This window comes from Carassius auratus, chromosome 50, assembly GCF_003368295.1.
Source record: "Carassius auratus strain Wakin chromosome 50, ASM336829v1, whole genome shotgun sequence".
Classification (NCBI taxonomy): Eukaryota; Metazoa; Chordata; class Actinopteri; order Cypriniformes; family Cyprinidae; genus Carassius; species Carassius auratus.
The window spans coordinates 4,841,460-4,858,567 of record NC_039292.1 but is presented as its reverse complement, the minus strand read 5'-3'; the positions used below and the strand labels follow the sequence as shown (position 1 = coordinate 4,858,567).

General features: G+C 36.8%; 1 protein-coding gene and 1 pseudogene across 1 annotated transcript in view; both read right to left on the bottom strand.

Moving 5' to 3' along the window:
• The window catches only part of LOC113066715 (ammonium transporter Rh type C-like 2), a 10,122-nt gene extending 1,683 nt beyond the window's left edge, over nucleotides 1–8,439 (bottom strand). Inside the window, exons 1-8 of the mRNA XM_026238694.1 lie at nucleotides 8,127–8,439; nucleotides 3,679–3,871; nucleotides 3,082–3,232; nucleotides 2,697–2,844; nucleotides 2,361–2,527; nucleotides 1,290–1,427; nucleotides 1,018–1,154; nucleotides 263–387 (exon numbers count right to left, since the gene is read on the bottom strand). Coding sequence (XP_026094479.1) covers nucleotides 263–387; nucleotides 1,018–1,154; nucleotides 1,290–1,427; nucleotides 2,361–2,527; nucleotides 2,697–2,844; nucleotides 3,082–3,232; nucleotides 3,679–3,871; nucleotides 8,127–8,343 — 1,276 coding nt within the window. The 5' untranslated portion in view covers nucleotides 8,344–8,439. The remainder of the gene's footprint in view (nucleotides 1–262; nucleotides 388–1,017; nucleotides 1,155–1,289; nucleotides 1,428–2,360; nucleotides 2,528–2,696; nucleotides 2,845–3,081; nucleotides 3,233–3,678; nucleotides 3,872–8,126) is intronic.
• Nucleotides 8,440–11,462: 3,023 nt separating this feature from the next.
• Nucleotides 11,463–17,096, bottom strand: LOC113066383 (protein unc-45 homolog A-like; annotated as a pseudogene).
• Between the last annotated feature and the right edge of the window lie 12 nt (nucleotides 17,097–17,108).

The following is a 17,108-nucleotide window of genomic DNA, read 5'->3' as shown; positions in this document are numbered from 1 at the left end:
TCAGGTTTATTTCTGTAAGCCTCACCCATTAATGCAAAGCCATTTGTAGAGTAACTAGCAAATTTCATCCTACACCGTCCTCTTTAGTTTTCATGCTACAAACACACCTGTGCCAGTACAGTACAGTACATGGCAAACAATCACAACAAAGCCCTTCGGATCCTCCAGCTTGTCTGAAGTATTGTATTGTGTACTGTTGCACACAACGGGAAGCCATCACAATATGCACTTACACTTTTGATTAATATCAAAAGACCCTTACCAACCAGTATGCCACCTCCGATTCCAAAACACAAAGCCACACACAGCCCTGCTGCCTGATATCCTCCCTGGATAGTAGGCACACGGTTTTTAAAATCCCCCGTGAAGTCAAACGTATTCTGCAACCTGAAATGGACAAATGCAAGTATTAGAGAGTGAGCTAAATGGTATTGACCCCAATTAATATGAATAATTCATCAAAAATCAGATATGCTTTACATGCTCTTTAGTAGATACTTTAAGTTTTTTTTTACATAGTTTTTATTACCTTATATATGTTCCAAACTAATTTCTCTCACACCCATTAAAAAAAATTAACATTTTGTTGCAACATTTTACAAATATTGAAATATATTTAATATAAAATTTTGGTCAAAATGCAACATTACATTACAAGGGTCCTATGCAGTGAATGGGTGCCGTCAGAATGGGAGTCCAAACAGCTGATAAAAACATCATAATAATCCACAAGTAATCCACACCACTCCAATCCATCAATAACCATTTTGTGAAGTGAAAACCATTGCTATTTGGACTCTTATTCTGACGGCACCCATTCACTGCAGAGGATCCACTGGCGAGCAAGTGATGAAGTAAAGCTAAATTTCTCCAAATCTGTTCCCATGAACAAACAAACTCATCTCTTGAATGGTCTGAATGGAAGTACATTTTCAGCAATGTTTCATTTTTGAATGGAGTATTCCTTTAAACCCGTGTTATGTGAACTACAATTCAATCATTTTTCTGTTTACTGACCCATGTTCTCCATAAACCGTGGTGGTGGCAGCAGCGGCTGAGATGGCACCCACAATTCCTCCCATGACCCCTGGCATAGCGTGCAGGTTATGGATGCCACAGGTGTCCTGAATCTTCAGTTTCTCTTCCAAGAACGGCTGAGAAGTTGGAAGAGAAGATGTTTTTACTGTGACAATGTTCTTGATCAAATTAACGGAGTTAAACCAATGATTAACGAAACCGAGGGCATAAAAGGTCACAGTCTGGAAGGAGAAATATCTGGAGTAACTCACCGATAAATGAATGTAACCCATGGTAGATATGATGCCACAGAAGAAACCAACAATCAAAGATCCGTATGGTGAAAGCATAAACTCAGCTGCTGTTCCTACAGCAACTCCGCCTGCCAGCGTGGAATTCTGGATGTGAACCTGGAAGGGAAAAACACAGCATTTTGGATTCATTCCATTTATTAAAAAAAAAACATCACATGCATTTCCAAACAGGTTAAATGATAAAGTGAACTGGTTGACCAATGAATTTCCATGACTTGTCCAGACATTGGATTTACTGGTTAAAAAAAACAACAAAAAAAACTAATAATTATGAAATGTCATTTAAAGCTGCAGTAGGTAACTTTTGTAAAAATATATTTTTTACATATTTGTTAAAACTGTCCTGACAGTAGAATATGAGACAGATAATCTGTGAAATAAAGCTCCTCTGGCTCCTCCCAGTGGTCCTATTGCCATTTGCAGAAATACATCGCTCCCGTTAAGAAACAACCAATCAGAGCTGCGGTCCGTAACTTTGTTTGTGTTCAAAATGTAGAAAAATTTATATAATAAGCGAGTACACCATGAATCCATTTTCCAAACCGTGTTTTTAGCTTGTCCTGAATCACTAGGGTGCACCTATAATAAGTGTTTATATTCGGACTATTTTAGATTGCTTCGGGGGTACCGCGGCGGAGTAACCCAGTACCTTTGTGATTCTTCATAGACATAAACAGAGAGAAGTAGTTCCGGCTACAATGTTCTTCAGCAAGACGCAAGCAGTTCTGTTTATTAACCACTAGAGCGTCAAAAGTTACCTACCGCAGCTTTAATATATAGTTCAATCGCAATGCACTCCAGGAGAAATACAATCTAGTCATTAAATATTTAAAACAAAGCATAACTAGATATAATAATATATTTACATGACATTACTACCATCACAAAATATTTGATTTAATTAATTCCGTTTAATTAATTCTATTTCATTTTTCCAGGCCTGGAAATCCCAGCTGTTTATGATCCTGTGTATAGAATAGACCGATAAAAGTAAAATAAAATTAAAAATAAAATAATCTGGTCTCTTACCATGTCTAGTTTCCCCGTTTTCTCAAACAGGCTGGACATGGCGACTGTAGTGAGAACGGTGGAGGCCAAGGCCAGATATGTGTTGATGGCAGCTCTGTGCTGACCGTCTCCATGATCAGCAATGGCAGAGTTAAAACTTGGCCAGAACATCCACAGGAAGAGGGTGCCTGCACAGGACGCCAGAAGGTAACATTCAAACAGTATCCGAGCCTTCAATTACTTTTACATCAGTGTCCTTCTGTGTATTTGCCAAGCAAGCTTTTGCACAGCAACAGTCCAATAATAAAATTGAACGCAAGCTCCGTCTAATATTTGTACCAAGATTAATGGACTTACCAATCATGGCGAACACGTCTGAGTGGTAGACAGACCCGTTCAAATGTTTGCTCTTATCCAAATTGGGCCGATACAAAACCCATGAAATTGACAGCCCATAATAAGCTCCAAAAGTGTGGATCACCATGGAGCCACCGGCATCTTTGGCCTAACGGGGATTGAATCATTGAACAAAAGGAAAGCATGAAGCCATTTAATGTCCTGTATTTGAACTCAAAAACATTCAGTGTCATACGATCCTTCAGAAATCATTTTAACATGCCGATCTGATACTGAAGAAACTTCACATTCGTCTTTAGGAAACAGCATGACATTTGTCAGAAGTATGTGCATGTTAACTTTGACAGCTGTAAAGATACAAAGTTGAAACAGCGATCAGACTCACATGGAGGACAGACAGGATGATGTACTCTTCCACAGCGAACAGCGTGACGCCAAACAGCGTCATCACCAACAGCTGAACAGGACTGACCTTCCCCAGAAGAGCCCCGTAAGCGATCAGACAACCCGCCACACAGAAATCTGCATTGATCAAGCTGAACACAGAGGAAACCTTTACATCAACTCACCAGTTCACATTCACTCGGAATTAGTGTTGAATTTAATTCAGTGAGAAGAGTTTTGCACACAAAGGGTTAGATGATAAAACATACAAAGTAGCAAACTGTACATAAACTGCAGATTACAGAAGTTTTGCCTGCATTCTCATGATAGGATCATTCACATTCCTGTTTACACGCAAAACGCTAAAAACCCTTCATTCCCACAGGGAAGTGATACCTGAGGTAAACCACAAACTGGTTTGTCATTCTTCTGTCCTTCTAAGTGATCAACATTAGGTATACATCCAAAAACTGCGTATTTTCTGCATTAAACCTCAAACATATGAGCAAATCCGTTCATTCTGGTGGAAGGACTCATCTCTCAGTACTACTTTTGATCTGTGGCGCTTTTTTCGGCAACTGTAACGTCTGTAACATACTTTTCTACACCGATCTTGATCTTTCCATCAGTGTAGTCCAGAGAATGGAACCAGCCTTGCATCAGAAGAGCCCACTGGATGCCGAAAGCCGCAACCAGGAAGTTGAATCCCACGGCACCAAAGCTGTAGCGCTTTAGGAAGGTCATGAGAAAGCCAAAGCCCACGAAGATCATGACATGAACATCCTGAAAACCTGCGGAAACAAGAAGTGTTATCAAGGATCTACACGCATAGTCAGAAGTTCACGTTCAAACGTTTATTTAGCCATTTCAACATTACAGATGATAGGAATTTGTCTTGGTATGCTCACATATACAACTGACACAACAACACATTCCAAAACATATACCTCACATATACCCCCCCCAAAACAACCGATACACAGACATGAACACCACATATTACACATTAAGTGTGTCAGCGGGTTATGAACCAGTCCATAAGTGCTAAGTACAAAAGACACAATGCAAATATATTAATAAAGCATAGAAGTTGAGGTTGGGTAAAAGTGACTGTTAGGGTGGAAAACATCCAACTAGTTACATAATCATTCAGTGTTCTAACTTCAGACCATGTTTAAATAACATATGGCATGCTGGGTGATAGGGGTCAGTGATGATGTTCCTCGCCTTCTTAATTTTGGAGTCATAGTGTGAGGCTATGGTAGGCAGACTACAGCCAATGATCTTTAGGCTCTCCTCACCTGACTGCTCGCATTACCGTAACAGGACAGGATAGAGAAGGTCAGCACACCTTCTATGGCGGCTCGTCATGCCTTTCTGACTAACCCCAAATTTCCTCAACTGACGGAGAAACTTAAGTCTCTGATGGGCTTTGCTTACAGTGAGACTGATATTCAGTTTCCATGAGAGGAATTGATGAATGGTGGTGCCTAAGGAAAACCCATACATATTCAAAAAACGAAATATTGAGAATATTAAGAAACCACAAATATGATGATTCTCTTCTTACGCTAAATCATAGAGGCATCTACATTATACATACCATCAAATTTCTTTAGAAATGCAAAACACAGATACAGATATTTATGTTTTTTGAAACCATTGACATCTGTCAGGATTTTTCAGGATTTAAAAACACAAAAAGGAAAATTATATACAGTCAGTTCACCGACTGATCTATATAAAATGTATACTTAATATCTTAGAAAATAATACTCCACGTCAATATTTAGAAACCAGAATTAATATGAGCCAAATCTGGTGAGCGTAAGTGTACTTTAAAAAAAAATGCGACTTACATATTTTATCAATATTTTAAGTCCACATTTGAACTTTGACAGCCCTAAAAAAAAAAAAAAAAAATCAAATTTTTTTTATTCACATTTTTTTTGCAGACACCCTTAACACTCTCTGTGGATCCTGGACCTGTTTTTATACCCCTGCATTAGACGAGGAAAACGAGAACTTGAAATAAATGGATGACTCGATGTACATTTACAGCCAATATCCAGTCGCATCACCATCATTAAAGATAAAAATGTGTTTTAGCAGGTCACAGACTGTAATCGGAGCCATTTGGTGGCATAACTGAGGTCAAAGCAACAGTGAATTGGACTAGCAGAGCTGAAAAGTAACCACACGTCAATTTCCCAGAACAGGACGAGGTTGGGCTGGTTGTTGTCAAAACGTTCGAAGTTTTCTTCCACATTAGAAATCCACAACACCAACACAAGGACATCTAGATGCTGGCGACACCACAAAACTGCTAATGACAACAGACCGAGCTGTACTTTCTGAATAAGCCCTTATTTACACAGAGAAACCTTGTTAGCATGAAAGCTCTTCCCCTCTGCTTCACAAGCACGACTGTCCTCTTGATCCGGCCTGGCATGATGGTTCACCTTGAAAACCTTCTCAACCGATGATGCAGGAGCTACAAAACTCCAGTTTCAGGTCGGTGTCAAAAAACAATGAACCCTACCACAGTAACAACTGCCTGGATCAATTACAAGTCTTACTAAGTTGTATTTATACACACAAAGAACATTTTCTGTGGCAAGTAACTGGAGTTAATTCGGATATAGCTGGTGTGATACATTTATTTTCAGGCACATTAAGTGGTATCAAATCTCACACCACTAACAAACGCTGGTTTTGGGTTATATAAAGCATATCATCTATCGCTCTTGTGTTTAATAAACCCCCTACCTCCCCCAGTGCCACCTGTTACAAAGGCAATGGCAGTCCCATGTGCATAAGAAAGTATGCAGTTTAAATCTATAAATTGTATACTTTATAAACCTTAAATGCAGTGCCCTCCACAAGTATTTGAACACTGAAGACAACAATTTTCTGTTTGCTGTGGAGTCAAAACAATCTGTAAATATGATTAAAAGATGAATGAGACAAAAGAATGTCACATTTTATTATTGGGTGATTTAACAAAGATGTTTTACCAGCCTATGATCAACATTTTTAGAGTTCATCTCCCTATCTGATGTGCGCTGAAACCTCACAGGTCTTTCTAAGTGATCAGCTGTGTCCTGTTCTTCAGATATTAAAAGCAGGGAATGTGTCTTATCAGTTATATCCATTGCTTATGCATTCTAGGTCTAGCATTCGTTGATGACACACACAAACCAGGATGAAAACGAGGAAGCCGAATCTGAAAGAAAAGCAAGCAATTTGCATGCTAAAAGAAAAGAGGAAGTCAATTAGAACTATAGGAAAAACAAAGGGCATGGAGAAATCAAGAGTTTGGAAACTACTGGCGAAATCAGCAACCAACGACAACCTGGTCGGCTGAGAAAAACAACAGTAGTTGATTGGAGACAAATTATAAAAGCTGTGAAGATGAACCCTAAAATACATGTCTAAAATTACCAACAGCCTCCAGAAAGCTGGGGTGATGCTCTGTTAATCTACAGTCCGCAGGAGAATTTGACACAGAATTACAGAAGCTACACAGCAAGATGCAAACCTCTGATCAGCACCAAAAATAGAAAGGCAAGATTCTTCACAAATGTGAGCCCGTAGAGTTTTGGGATTGAGTTGATGGACCGATGAGACAAAGATTAACTTTTATCTAAGTGATTGGAAGGCAAAAGTGTGAAAAAAAAAGGAAAACTGCAAATGATCCTAAGCATATAAGCTCATCTGTAAAGCTTGGTGGAGGTGGTGCCATGGCATGGGCATGCATGGCTGTCTCTAGAACATGACCTCTTCATTTTAATGATGACTTAATGTATGATTTCAGTACCAAAATGAATTTGGAAGGTTATAATATCATCTAGGCTACCAATATTCAAGAAAATGCCACCAAACTCATAGAAAGCAACTCATATTGGATCAGGAAAATGACCCAAAACACCCTGCCAGTTCAGTCAAGAACTTTATCAGGGCAAAAAAAAATTAAGTCTTAGATCACCCAAATCAATCTCCAGATTTAAATCAGTTTGAACATTAATTTCACCAGCTGAAGAGTACACTAAAGACAGAAACTCCCCAAAACAAGCAACAGTTGGAATTGGCTGCATTAAAGGCTGTGGTGGAAAAGCATTTCAAAGCAGAAGACTAAGAGTCTGGTGGTGTCTATGGGTTGCAGACTCACTGCCCTGATTGCATGCAAGGGGTCTGCAACTAAATATTAGCTTTTACATTTACATTTAATCATTTAGCAGACGTGTTATTCAAAGCGACTCAAATGAGAACAATAGAAGCAATCAGACAACAAGAGAACAACAACAGTATACAAGTGTGATACTTTTAACCTTTTACATCGGCCTTAAATTCGACTATTCCAATATTTACGCTCACATAAAATAGTGGGATGAACTCAAAGTGCGGTCCTTTTTATTTGGTAAAACATGTCGAAAGACAGAATAATAAAATGTGACATTCTGTAGGTTTGTTGCATATTTATCTTTTAATCATATTTGCAAATGTTTTCACTCCACAGCAGAGAAATACACACACACACACACACACTTTTCCCCCTAGAACATTTAATAATTATAAAATCTTTCAAAAGAAAATAAATTGGCCAGATTGACAAATAATACAAAGTAATATTAATAAAAGTAATATATTATTATTACATAATGTAAAAATAAAAATGTATATAATTTAATAAAACAATTAAAATATATTCATTTAATAATATTTTGTTAAACATTTTATTTTTTACATATTTTATATCTACAATATAAAACATTTAATATTTAAAATAATACAAATATCTTTAAATTAATGTGTATAATTACTGATTTGAATATTTTTATTATGTATAAATATTTATATGATTTTAATAACGTGTATAATAACTGAATATATAAATTGCTACGGATAACACAATTATAAACAATCTGAAAAATGTTTGTAAATACTCATTACAAAATCTGTATTAATAATAATGAATAAAATCCATATGGAATAATAGATTTAATTGACACTAATTAAAATAAGAAAAGAGAATTGTGCACCTACTTGGATATCTGAAGTAGAAGTCATTCTCGATATCACTTGTGATATTGAGTGCCTGTTTGTGCTCAACCCAGTGAGTATCTGACTCTTCATTATACCGCACAAACACCCCAAAAAGAATGATCATCGACAGCTGCCAGACGAAACACACGGCAGGTAAACTCAATTTAATGTTAGTGTTCTTCGGGCGGTCGCAGACGCCTCCCATGCAGTTGCCCATGTCTGCAGTTTAACCACAGAGCAGTCTGGAGATGTTGCTGTTAAGAAACGCGGACGCGCATTAGTGTCACTTTTAAACATAGCGGGAGCGCGGAGGTGTGTCTGTTTCTTCATTCCTCGCCCCCTACCTCAGAAAAGAAGTTAGAAAAACATTTGCGAGAAATGTCTAAGGATGACTGATTGCTACAAGTCACGCCACATGCTGCTAATTGATGGCGCTTTGGATTTTAAGACACCTGTGTGTTGTTGAGGGAATATCTGGATTCAGTTCAGTTCTAATATTAGAATTACAGTATTCAGATAGTTCAAAATAAAACTTTTCATTGAGAGTAAATCTGTTCAGTCAAAACTGCGTTTTTACGCCTTTGAACGCCACCAAGATGTTGTAATTTACGCGGGAAATGATTTGGCTGCGTTCTAAATGGACAGCTAGCGTAGCTACTAAGAACACTAAACAATTAGGTGAAAATGACGTTTTAAAAGCATTAGTTTATTCTGTACTTTAAAAATATATATTTTGTTTAAACACACATTCTATTTAAATTCGATTTATTAAATAAATGTAAAAAATATTTGCCCAGACAAACAGGCCTATCTCCTGAAGTACACAACATGAGGTTATGACAATTAAGTTTTTATGGGATTTTTCTTGTAATTGTAGCTGGAGCCAGGAAGATCTATTTGTTTTTCAGTTTTCACTAATTTGTGAAGCATTTTTAAACTTTCACCAATTTCGTCACTGGCACATAATGCACTCATTTGTGCAATGTGCATGTATGGTACAGTTATTAACCTTTCTTTCTCCAGGCATTTACTCGTTACTCATTGCTCTTACAGAATATGCATGAATGAGACCATTAATTTTCACTGTTTCCCTTGTAGTTAATTGTGAAGACTGAGAGCTCATGATGTGGTGATGTGAAGTAATTCCTGAGGCTCAGAGTATTTTTTTTAGGTAAGGGACACTGCTTAAATGCACAATCCTTGTCATCATGTTATCAAATATGGACCTGTAGGCCCAGACAGCAATCAGTTTCGGCCCAGATTTGGCCCACGTTTGGCCCGCATGGATTTCATGCGGGCCGGTTCTGGGCCGAAACTGCTTGCTCTTTGGGGGAGGATGGCAAAGGCTTCATGGGTGTCTGTGACAGAGGTTAAAGCTCATATCTGCTGGTCTGTAAGAGCGGAACCTGCCAGACTGACATATATGTCCCCTATTAGATCCAGACAGTTAATTTTGAGGCTTTTGCTGGAGGGTTTAAACCTCCACCAGTTTTGAGCTCAGGATCTGGTACATGGTGTACTTACATGTGTAGCGTAAATGTCATCAGACGTGTTCTGGTAATGTTTTTCTGTCTGTAGGCGTCACTCAGTTGACATTAGGGTTACGCACTGGCTGAAAGATTGTTGCTACTGATTTTATTTGGAAGAGTATGTGGTTTTATGCTTGAGCTAGTTTTTTTTTTTTGGTTCATGTATAATTACTGCCATCTTTTGTACTTTAACCTATAGTAGCCTAACCCTAGCCCTACTTTAACCTATATTTAACCTATAGTTTGTAAATTTGACCTAACTCTGAACACGTGAATACAGTTTTTACTTACCAAATTTGTCATTCTTTCACACTTATGTGCTGTAAGTGTTAGAGGGGCCACCGAACCCTTATTTGCAGCTTGAATGTTTAGTCATCATCACTGGCACTTTGACTGGCATCAGGTCAGTGTTTTGCCCCTAGTCAAGTCAAACCTCAACGCATCTAAGACAGTTCACTCAAGTTAAAAGGCAAATGTATCATCTAGATGCCCTCAAGAGTGTTTGTGGGGTAGATGGCAGATAAAAGGATCCATACACAAGACAGACAGCAGGGTTCTTGTTGTGGTGTGAAACAGATGACACAGGTCTCCTCAGACCGGTTTAGAGTTAGTTACAGCAACCATCACCTGCAATTAATAGATATTAGAGGCCACAGAGAGCGTTTAAACGACGCCTGGATTGTTTTAAGGTGATTGTTTAAGGCCTGGATCCTTTCATGCTTTTGGTTTTGATTCAACACGTGGAAGATATTTTCCATTGAGATGTAAACAGGACTGTCAGGGTACAAAGACGTGCATTTCAGTCAGATGTAGGCTACAGTGGAGCAGAATCTGCCTTCTCATTTTGATCAAGAACTGGTTCAGACTAACCGTGTCCACTTACTGAAATGCTTTAATTATACATATTTCAGACGTCAAGTATTGAGTCTATGCAAGCATACAACTTCTGTGGCGAAATACAGCATCCAACACAGCTTCTGACTGGGATGCCATATCCCACAATGCATTGCACTTGACCTGACTTTCCATTTTCAGTGTGATGATTCAAGTCTATTTGATTTATTATTAGATCAAACTTATAATATTTTTACTGCCAAAAAAAACAGATGTCTGTCATTAAATTAAACATGCAAACTGACAAGGTCATATAACAGCACACACTTTTCTGTATTATCATATGTTTATAAAACAGTAGATATAATACAATTATATTTTTCTCAATAAAATGCAATTTTTACACAACATATTTAAAATATTATATGAAATAATATTTATTACATTTATTATACTTAAACATATTTATGAAATAAATGTATACAATCTTTACACCACATATAAATAAAATTATGTATTTTTAAATTATATATATATATATATATATATATATATATATAATGTATTTGTGTATGTATGTGTGTGTGTGTGTGTGTACTTCATTTGTAACTTATAAGGTTACTTAAAGTTTAAAGTACCATCTATAAACATTTCATGACATGCTTTTGCAATTCACTGAACTCTTGTTAGGGCAGCAGATATTTCCGGATGATGTCTTGGACTCCGTGCTCAGTGAGAGTCATGTGACGTGCGATTGGATTCTATGGAATGTGAGAGGGATCTTGCCGTTTGTTTCAATGAAATTTATAGTTCCATTTTTGTTTTGCTTTATCCATTTTATTTGTAACATACATTTCGGTTATATACATATAAATATATATATACATAATTTTTTTTTATTTATTTTTTTAATGCTCGGTATGCTGCAAAACTATGGAAAGCACAGGTGGAAAATCATCATTATTAACACCAACCAAATCTACTTAATCAGTCCCTGGACAGATGTTACATTTACAAAAGTTCATAAAATATATACAGTATTATATATGGAGGCATTACTTCACTCACATCATAAAAACACTCTCCACTTCATGAATCTGACACTCACTCACAGTCTACATCGTTCATATCACAGTCATTCAGTGCTTCCAGGTTTGCTTTGCTAATAGCCACTGTTCAGGCGTGTAAATGTGCTATAGTTTATACAGGAAATAATTTCGTTTGGAAGAGTGTTCCAAAGGCTCACTGCTTTATGACCATAAGGGATTTGAATGCTAGTCTACATTAACATAACGGTGTAAAATGTTCTCATTCTAGAACTAGCAGGACCTAAAACTCTACAGGCACGATGAGAGAATATACTCACTCTTCCTCCTTGTGCCACAACTAACCCTCTGTCCTCCTGTCTCTCCACCAGAGCAAAAATCACCCTGTCAGGAGGAGGAAAAGAGACGCTTATTCAATCTGATAAAAAGGCCACTTCCTTGGATGGAGAATAACCATTTTGCACACTGAAATCCATTTTCAAACAATCTCCCCTGATGGAACAAATTGATCCAAGGCTTAATTTGAATTTGGGACAGTAGTTGTGCCAGCAGTGGGAAAGGGCCAAAACTGGAGTGCAAATGAATTAATTTTTACAGTGGCAGCCTTTGAATTTGGCCGAATTTTTTCAAATGAAGTGTGCTTCATAGTGTATAGAATATTTCTAGACACGATCAAACTGAAAGCACCTGGCGATACACTCTCTGCAGACCTCTGTTTCACCATACAAACCAACGCTGACACCACCCCGGCCTCCAAGAGCTTCACCACCATCCTGCATTAAACACATGATGAGAGATTACTGTAGTCAGTGTAATATTAAACATTTGTCCATTTATTCACCCTCATGTTGTTTCAAAACCCCTGTGATTTAATCTTCTCTATAACAAAAGGATAGAATATAGCAATTAATTATTTAACATTTGGTCTGTTTGCACAAGTCTTGAAATATTGTTAATAGGTCGTATGAACTACATTTATGGTGATTTTTGGGGCTTGATGGCCCCTGTTCACTGTATACTTTCATTAGATGGAAAAGAGCAGCATGAACACTCTGCTAAATATCATCTTGTGTGTTCTTCAGAAAATAAATAAAAGTGATAAAGGTTTTAAACGACATTAGGTTAGAAAAACTGCATGTTCATGATGTTGGGGGAAGAGCTTCGTTGCAGAGCCACCTGGGAAACAAAGACAGCTGAAGGCCACCTGCACGAACATCTTTGCAATTATAGATCGCTCTGCTTCTCTAAAGGAGTCTGTTTTACATATGCACAGCCATTCAAAAACTGCTTTTGCTGCAGCTGCAGAATTAAAATGGTAAAATGAAGACAGCTGCATAGGTTTAAATGCTAATTGTAGTGCTTATGAATAACAGCTGAACATGAGCAGATTCTTACTCTTAATCAAACTACCCAAATATGATGATCCCCTTGTGAGAGACCTCCTTCTTAAAATATCAAGGCAACGATTTTGATGTGTAAATAATGTGTAATGTTTCACGTCTACAAAACATTTTATATTGACATTATAAAGATTTATAATAGGTCGACAGACATTTCATAGTCGTATAATGTAAATTTTTTCTTTTATATGTCCAATGTAACAATCTAATATCAACATAAATATTATATAAAACATTATATATTTTCAATAATGTATATAAATATAACTAAATAATACTAATACTAATACAAATTAATAATATATAAAATGAATACATAATTTATATAAATAATGTGTAAAAATATCTTTGTTGTAATAATGCAATAATATATGAAACAATAATATAACATACTAACATAATTTTAATATTAAATAGTAAATCAAATTATGTTTTTAGTAAATTAATGCATGAATATATATATTTTTTTTTTATAGTATTCACAAAATAATCACTAAAAATAATACTTAATAAAATGTGAGATCTCCTAAAAAAACTTTTTCAGTATGAAAACCCTAATCTTAAAGAACAAGATTTTTTACACTGCTGAGGGAAAATGAGTGGTTGCTCTCGCAAAACTGATCACTACAATGCTGCCTATTAGCAAAGCTCAAAACTTACTTCTGCAAACTGCTTCATGCTGAAATCTGTGCCTCCAGTGGAGCTAAGTTTGCACAACCCCTACAAAACACACGGGAAACTTACAGAATTCAGGAAAACAAAAGAAAAAACTCTTGAAATGTAGATGTCTTTGAGTCTGAACACTCACCACCAGTGCTCACACACGTATCCGCTCATTTACACTGTTCGTGTACAGGTCTTTCAGCTTTGCCGGCGGCGTGAATGAGTGCCTCCATTGCCACCTGCTGCTGAGTGATGTTTTCAGACGCACAAAGGGAAATGACAGCATCCATGACACTGCTCAGCTCCAGGGTGCGATTTCCAACATCACTGGGACCCTGCAGCAGAACAGAGACCGTCTGTATCACTCGTAGTTTATTCTCCATATCTGAACTGCCAAAGTGATGCCTGGAGAAATAATGAAAATGGACAGTGAAAAGAAAATGCAACTATTTTTCTACCATGCAATCACACTAAAGTCACTACTAATAGTCACTTTTTATCTCACAGTTTAGACTTTCTAGATTGTCTCACAATTCTGCCTGTGTATAACTTACCGGACATATTCGTCAGAGAGCTTGTTTTCCCTCTCTTTATCTCTCTTCAGGTCATCATAAAGCTTATTAAGTAGAACGGAGCAGCTCATAGGAGTGTTGTCTGTGAGCGGCGCCCACCCCTCGACCTCGGGTACAGTTTCTATTACTTCTAGAACCTTCTTCAGCCCTAAAGAAACATAAATACAAAACATCAAATGACCTGTTCAGGTGTCAAAGGATCTTTAACATCAGTGATGTCTACACATGTCTACTAAAAAAAGATGACCCACAGGGTGAGAGAGTTGCCAGGGTTTTTCAAGGATTTTCGCGGCACCTGTTTAACTAGCAGGTTGATGGCGCTGTCACGTCCGTCTCCAGACATGCTGGACGCAGGAAGCATGTCAATTAGATGATGCAACATGGAACGCAACTCAAGGGAGGGTTCTGCAATACAAACAAAGCATTTTCAAAACTGATGCAGTTTCAGGTATTTTTAAGACACCAATATCAATAGATGTTTCACACGAATAAATTCATACAAATTATTTTTATTCAAAAGAATAAAAATCTTGAATCTTGAACATGTATTATTGCATTTTGAGTCATTTAGCAGATGCTTTTATCGAAAACAAATTACAGACGAGAACAACAGAAGCAATCAAAACCAACAGATTAGCAATAATATGTTAATATATTATAAATATGCCAGTAAAGCAAGTTTCCCACAATTACTCTTGTAGTTTTATATTATGTTTTAAAAACACTTTGAAGTTTGCAGACTAGTGGAAATATGAGAAAATTGATTGAATTCTGGAATACTGGATTCTAATTGGTTAATTGTGGAATCCTGCAGTGAATTTTTCAGTTTTGCTTTCCCAAGAATACTGTTTGCATAGCTGTGCAAGTTTCTCATATCACTATTTCTTCTCATATAATACAATAAAAACAAAAAACTCAATATTTCATTACTATTTAACTGATATTTAAATGAATCATTTATTTATAGTTTTATTTATTCATACATTATTTATGCATTTATGTTTTATTTATTTCAGTAATCATTTAATAAGTGTGATAATGTACTGTTAGCCAGTCGTTTTCATAAAATAAACCTCTTCAAGGTGACACAAAATCTGTCTGATTCATGTCGGGGTCCTTATCCACCAAATTTAGCAATTTTCCATTTTCATTTTAATATTAGTTTGTAATTTTGTAGTGTGTTTTTGTTTAATTTTTAGTATTTTTTAGACATTATATATATATATATATATATATATATATATATATATATATATATATATATATATATATATATATATATATATATATATAGTATGTATAATATGTAGTCCTTACATGCAAAAGAAAATCATTTATTGTTTATTTTATTTCAAGTCAGTAGTCACTAGAGAACTATAATATCCCTGTGGCCATAATCACTTATTTTAAAATTTGTATTACTTTAAACTGACATAACCCAGTCTCAAAGAAGTAGAACAGAAATTCTCTGCTGGAAAATATTTCTGGTCTTGTCAGGGGCTTAAAGTAGGTCGCTGAAATGAGCTCTCAAAGTGAAGGCTAGCGTCTCACCTGGCAGTATGGCCTCCTCTTTTCCTCTCATCTCTTTCTTCATGCCCTCCGTAAGAGCCTCAAACATCACCTGGAGCAGATGGCATGCTGAAAGAGACACGGTGGAAGCAGCAGAAGCCCCCTCGTTCACAATGACCATGGTCTACAAACAAAACAATATGCTTAAACTGAGAAGCTTCATATATGATACCTTTGGGTTAAAATAATAAACTTCTGTCTGTCTGAAATCTGAGCTGAACTGTCTATAAGGAGTTTGAACATCTGTTGAACTCATGAGTCTGCGGAGGAGAGCTGTGCTGCCTATATATAAACACAAAAATTACTTAATTTTCATATCGTAAATAGTAATAGTGATCGTCTTTTGCAGGCACCTAGCTGTCTAAGCAGGTCACGGAAAGCTTTATTCTTGGGTTCAAGCTGTGCACATTTCTGAGCATCCCTAAATGCCTGATCTAACTGTCTGAGCTTCTGCAGAGCCTGCGCTTGTGGAAATCCAGCCTGAAGGTCACCTTGATCTGCGTCCAAAGCTTGAGAACGGGAAACATGACTCAGTTAGTGATGAACAAGATGTTGGTGATGAAGGTGAAACACTAGATGCCATTTTTACCTTTGGTGGCATCTGCCTCAGCTTGGGTAAAGTCTTCAAGTTTAAGATAGCATGCTGCTTGGTTGCGGTACAGAACTGAACTCTTGGATTGACAGTCGCTGATCTTTATAGCTTTGGTATAGCAGCTGTGAGCTTGTTGCACATCACCGGCTTTAAAATGCTTGTTTTCTTCCTCCTTCAGTATAGAGGAGTCCTGTGACATCTACATATCGATAAAAACACATTATATGTGGGGAGAGAATTGAACTGACACTATATGGCATAGATATTTTATTGCAACATGACTGGGGCTACTGAATTAGCAGTTGTGCAACTGTATTGCAATGTAAAAAAATGGATTTAAAAATAAAGTCCGTCCACAAAAAGTGCTGAAACTGAATTATGTGAAATGTGTTAGCAAAATACATAAAATATACACATTACAAACGTATTGCATTATTTGCACGATCATATACAGGTATAATAACATCTGTGTTTAGAGCTGTAACTAACTATGGTTAAGTTGTATGTTAACCATACATACAACTCACCTTTCACTGCGTTGTTTGCGTTTTTCAGATACAAAAAAATAATAAAATAAAAATACCTTTCGGGGTTTGAATACAATCTGAACTGGTTTTACTTGTTTTAAAAAATTCCGTAATACATTCCCAGAGCTCTCAAAATGTGCAGTTTTTACTGTTCTCGAGTGTACGCTTCCTGCTTTCGATGCGTGATGATGACGCCGCCGAATTCTACTGGTCGAGCGTCTAGCTGCGTCATTAATATTCATGAACCAGT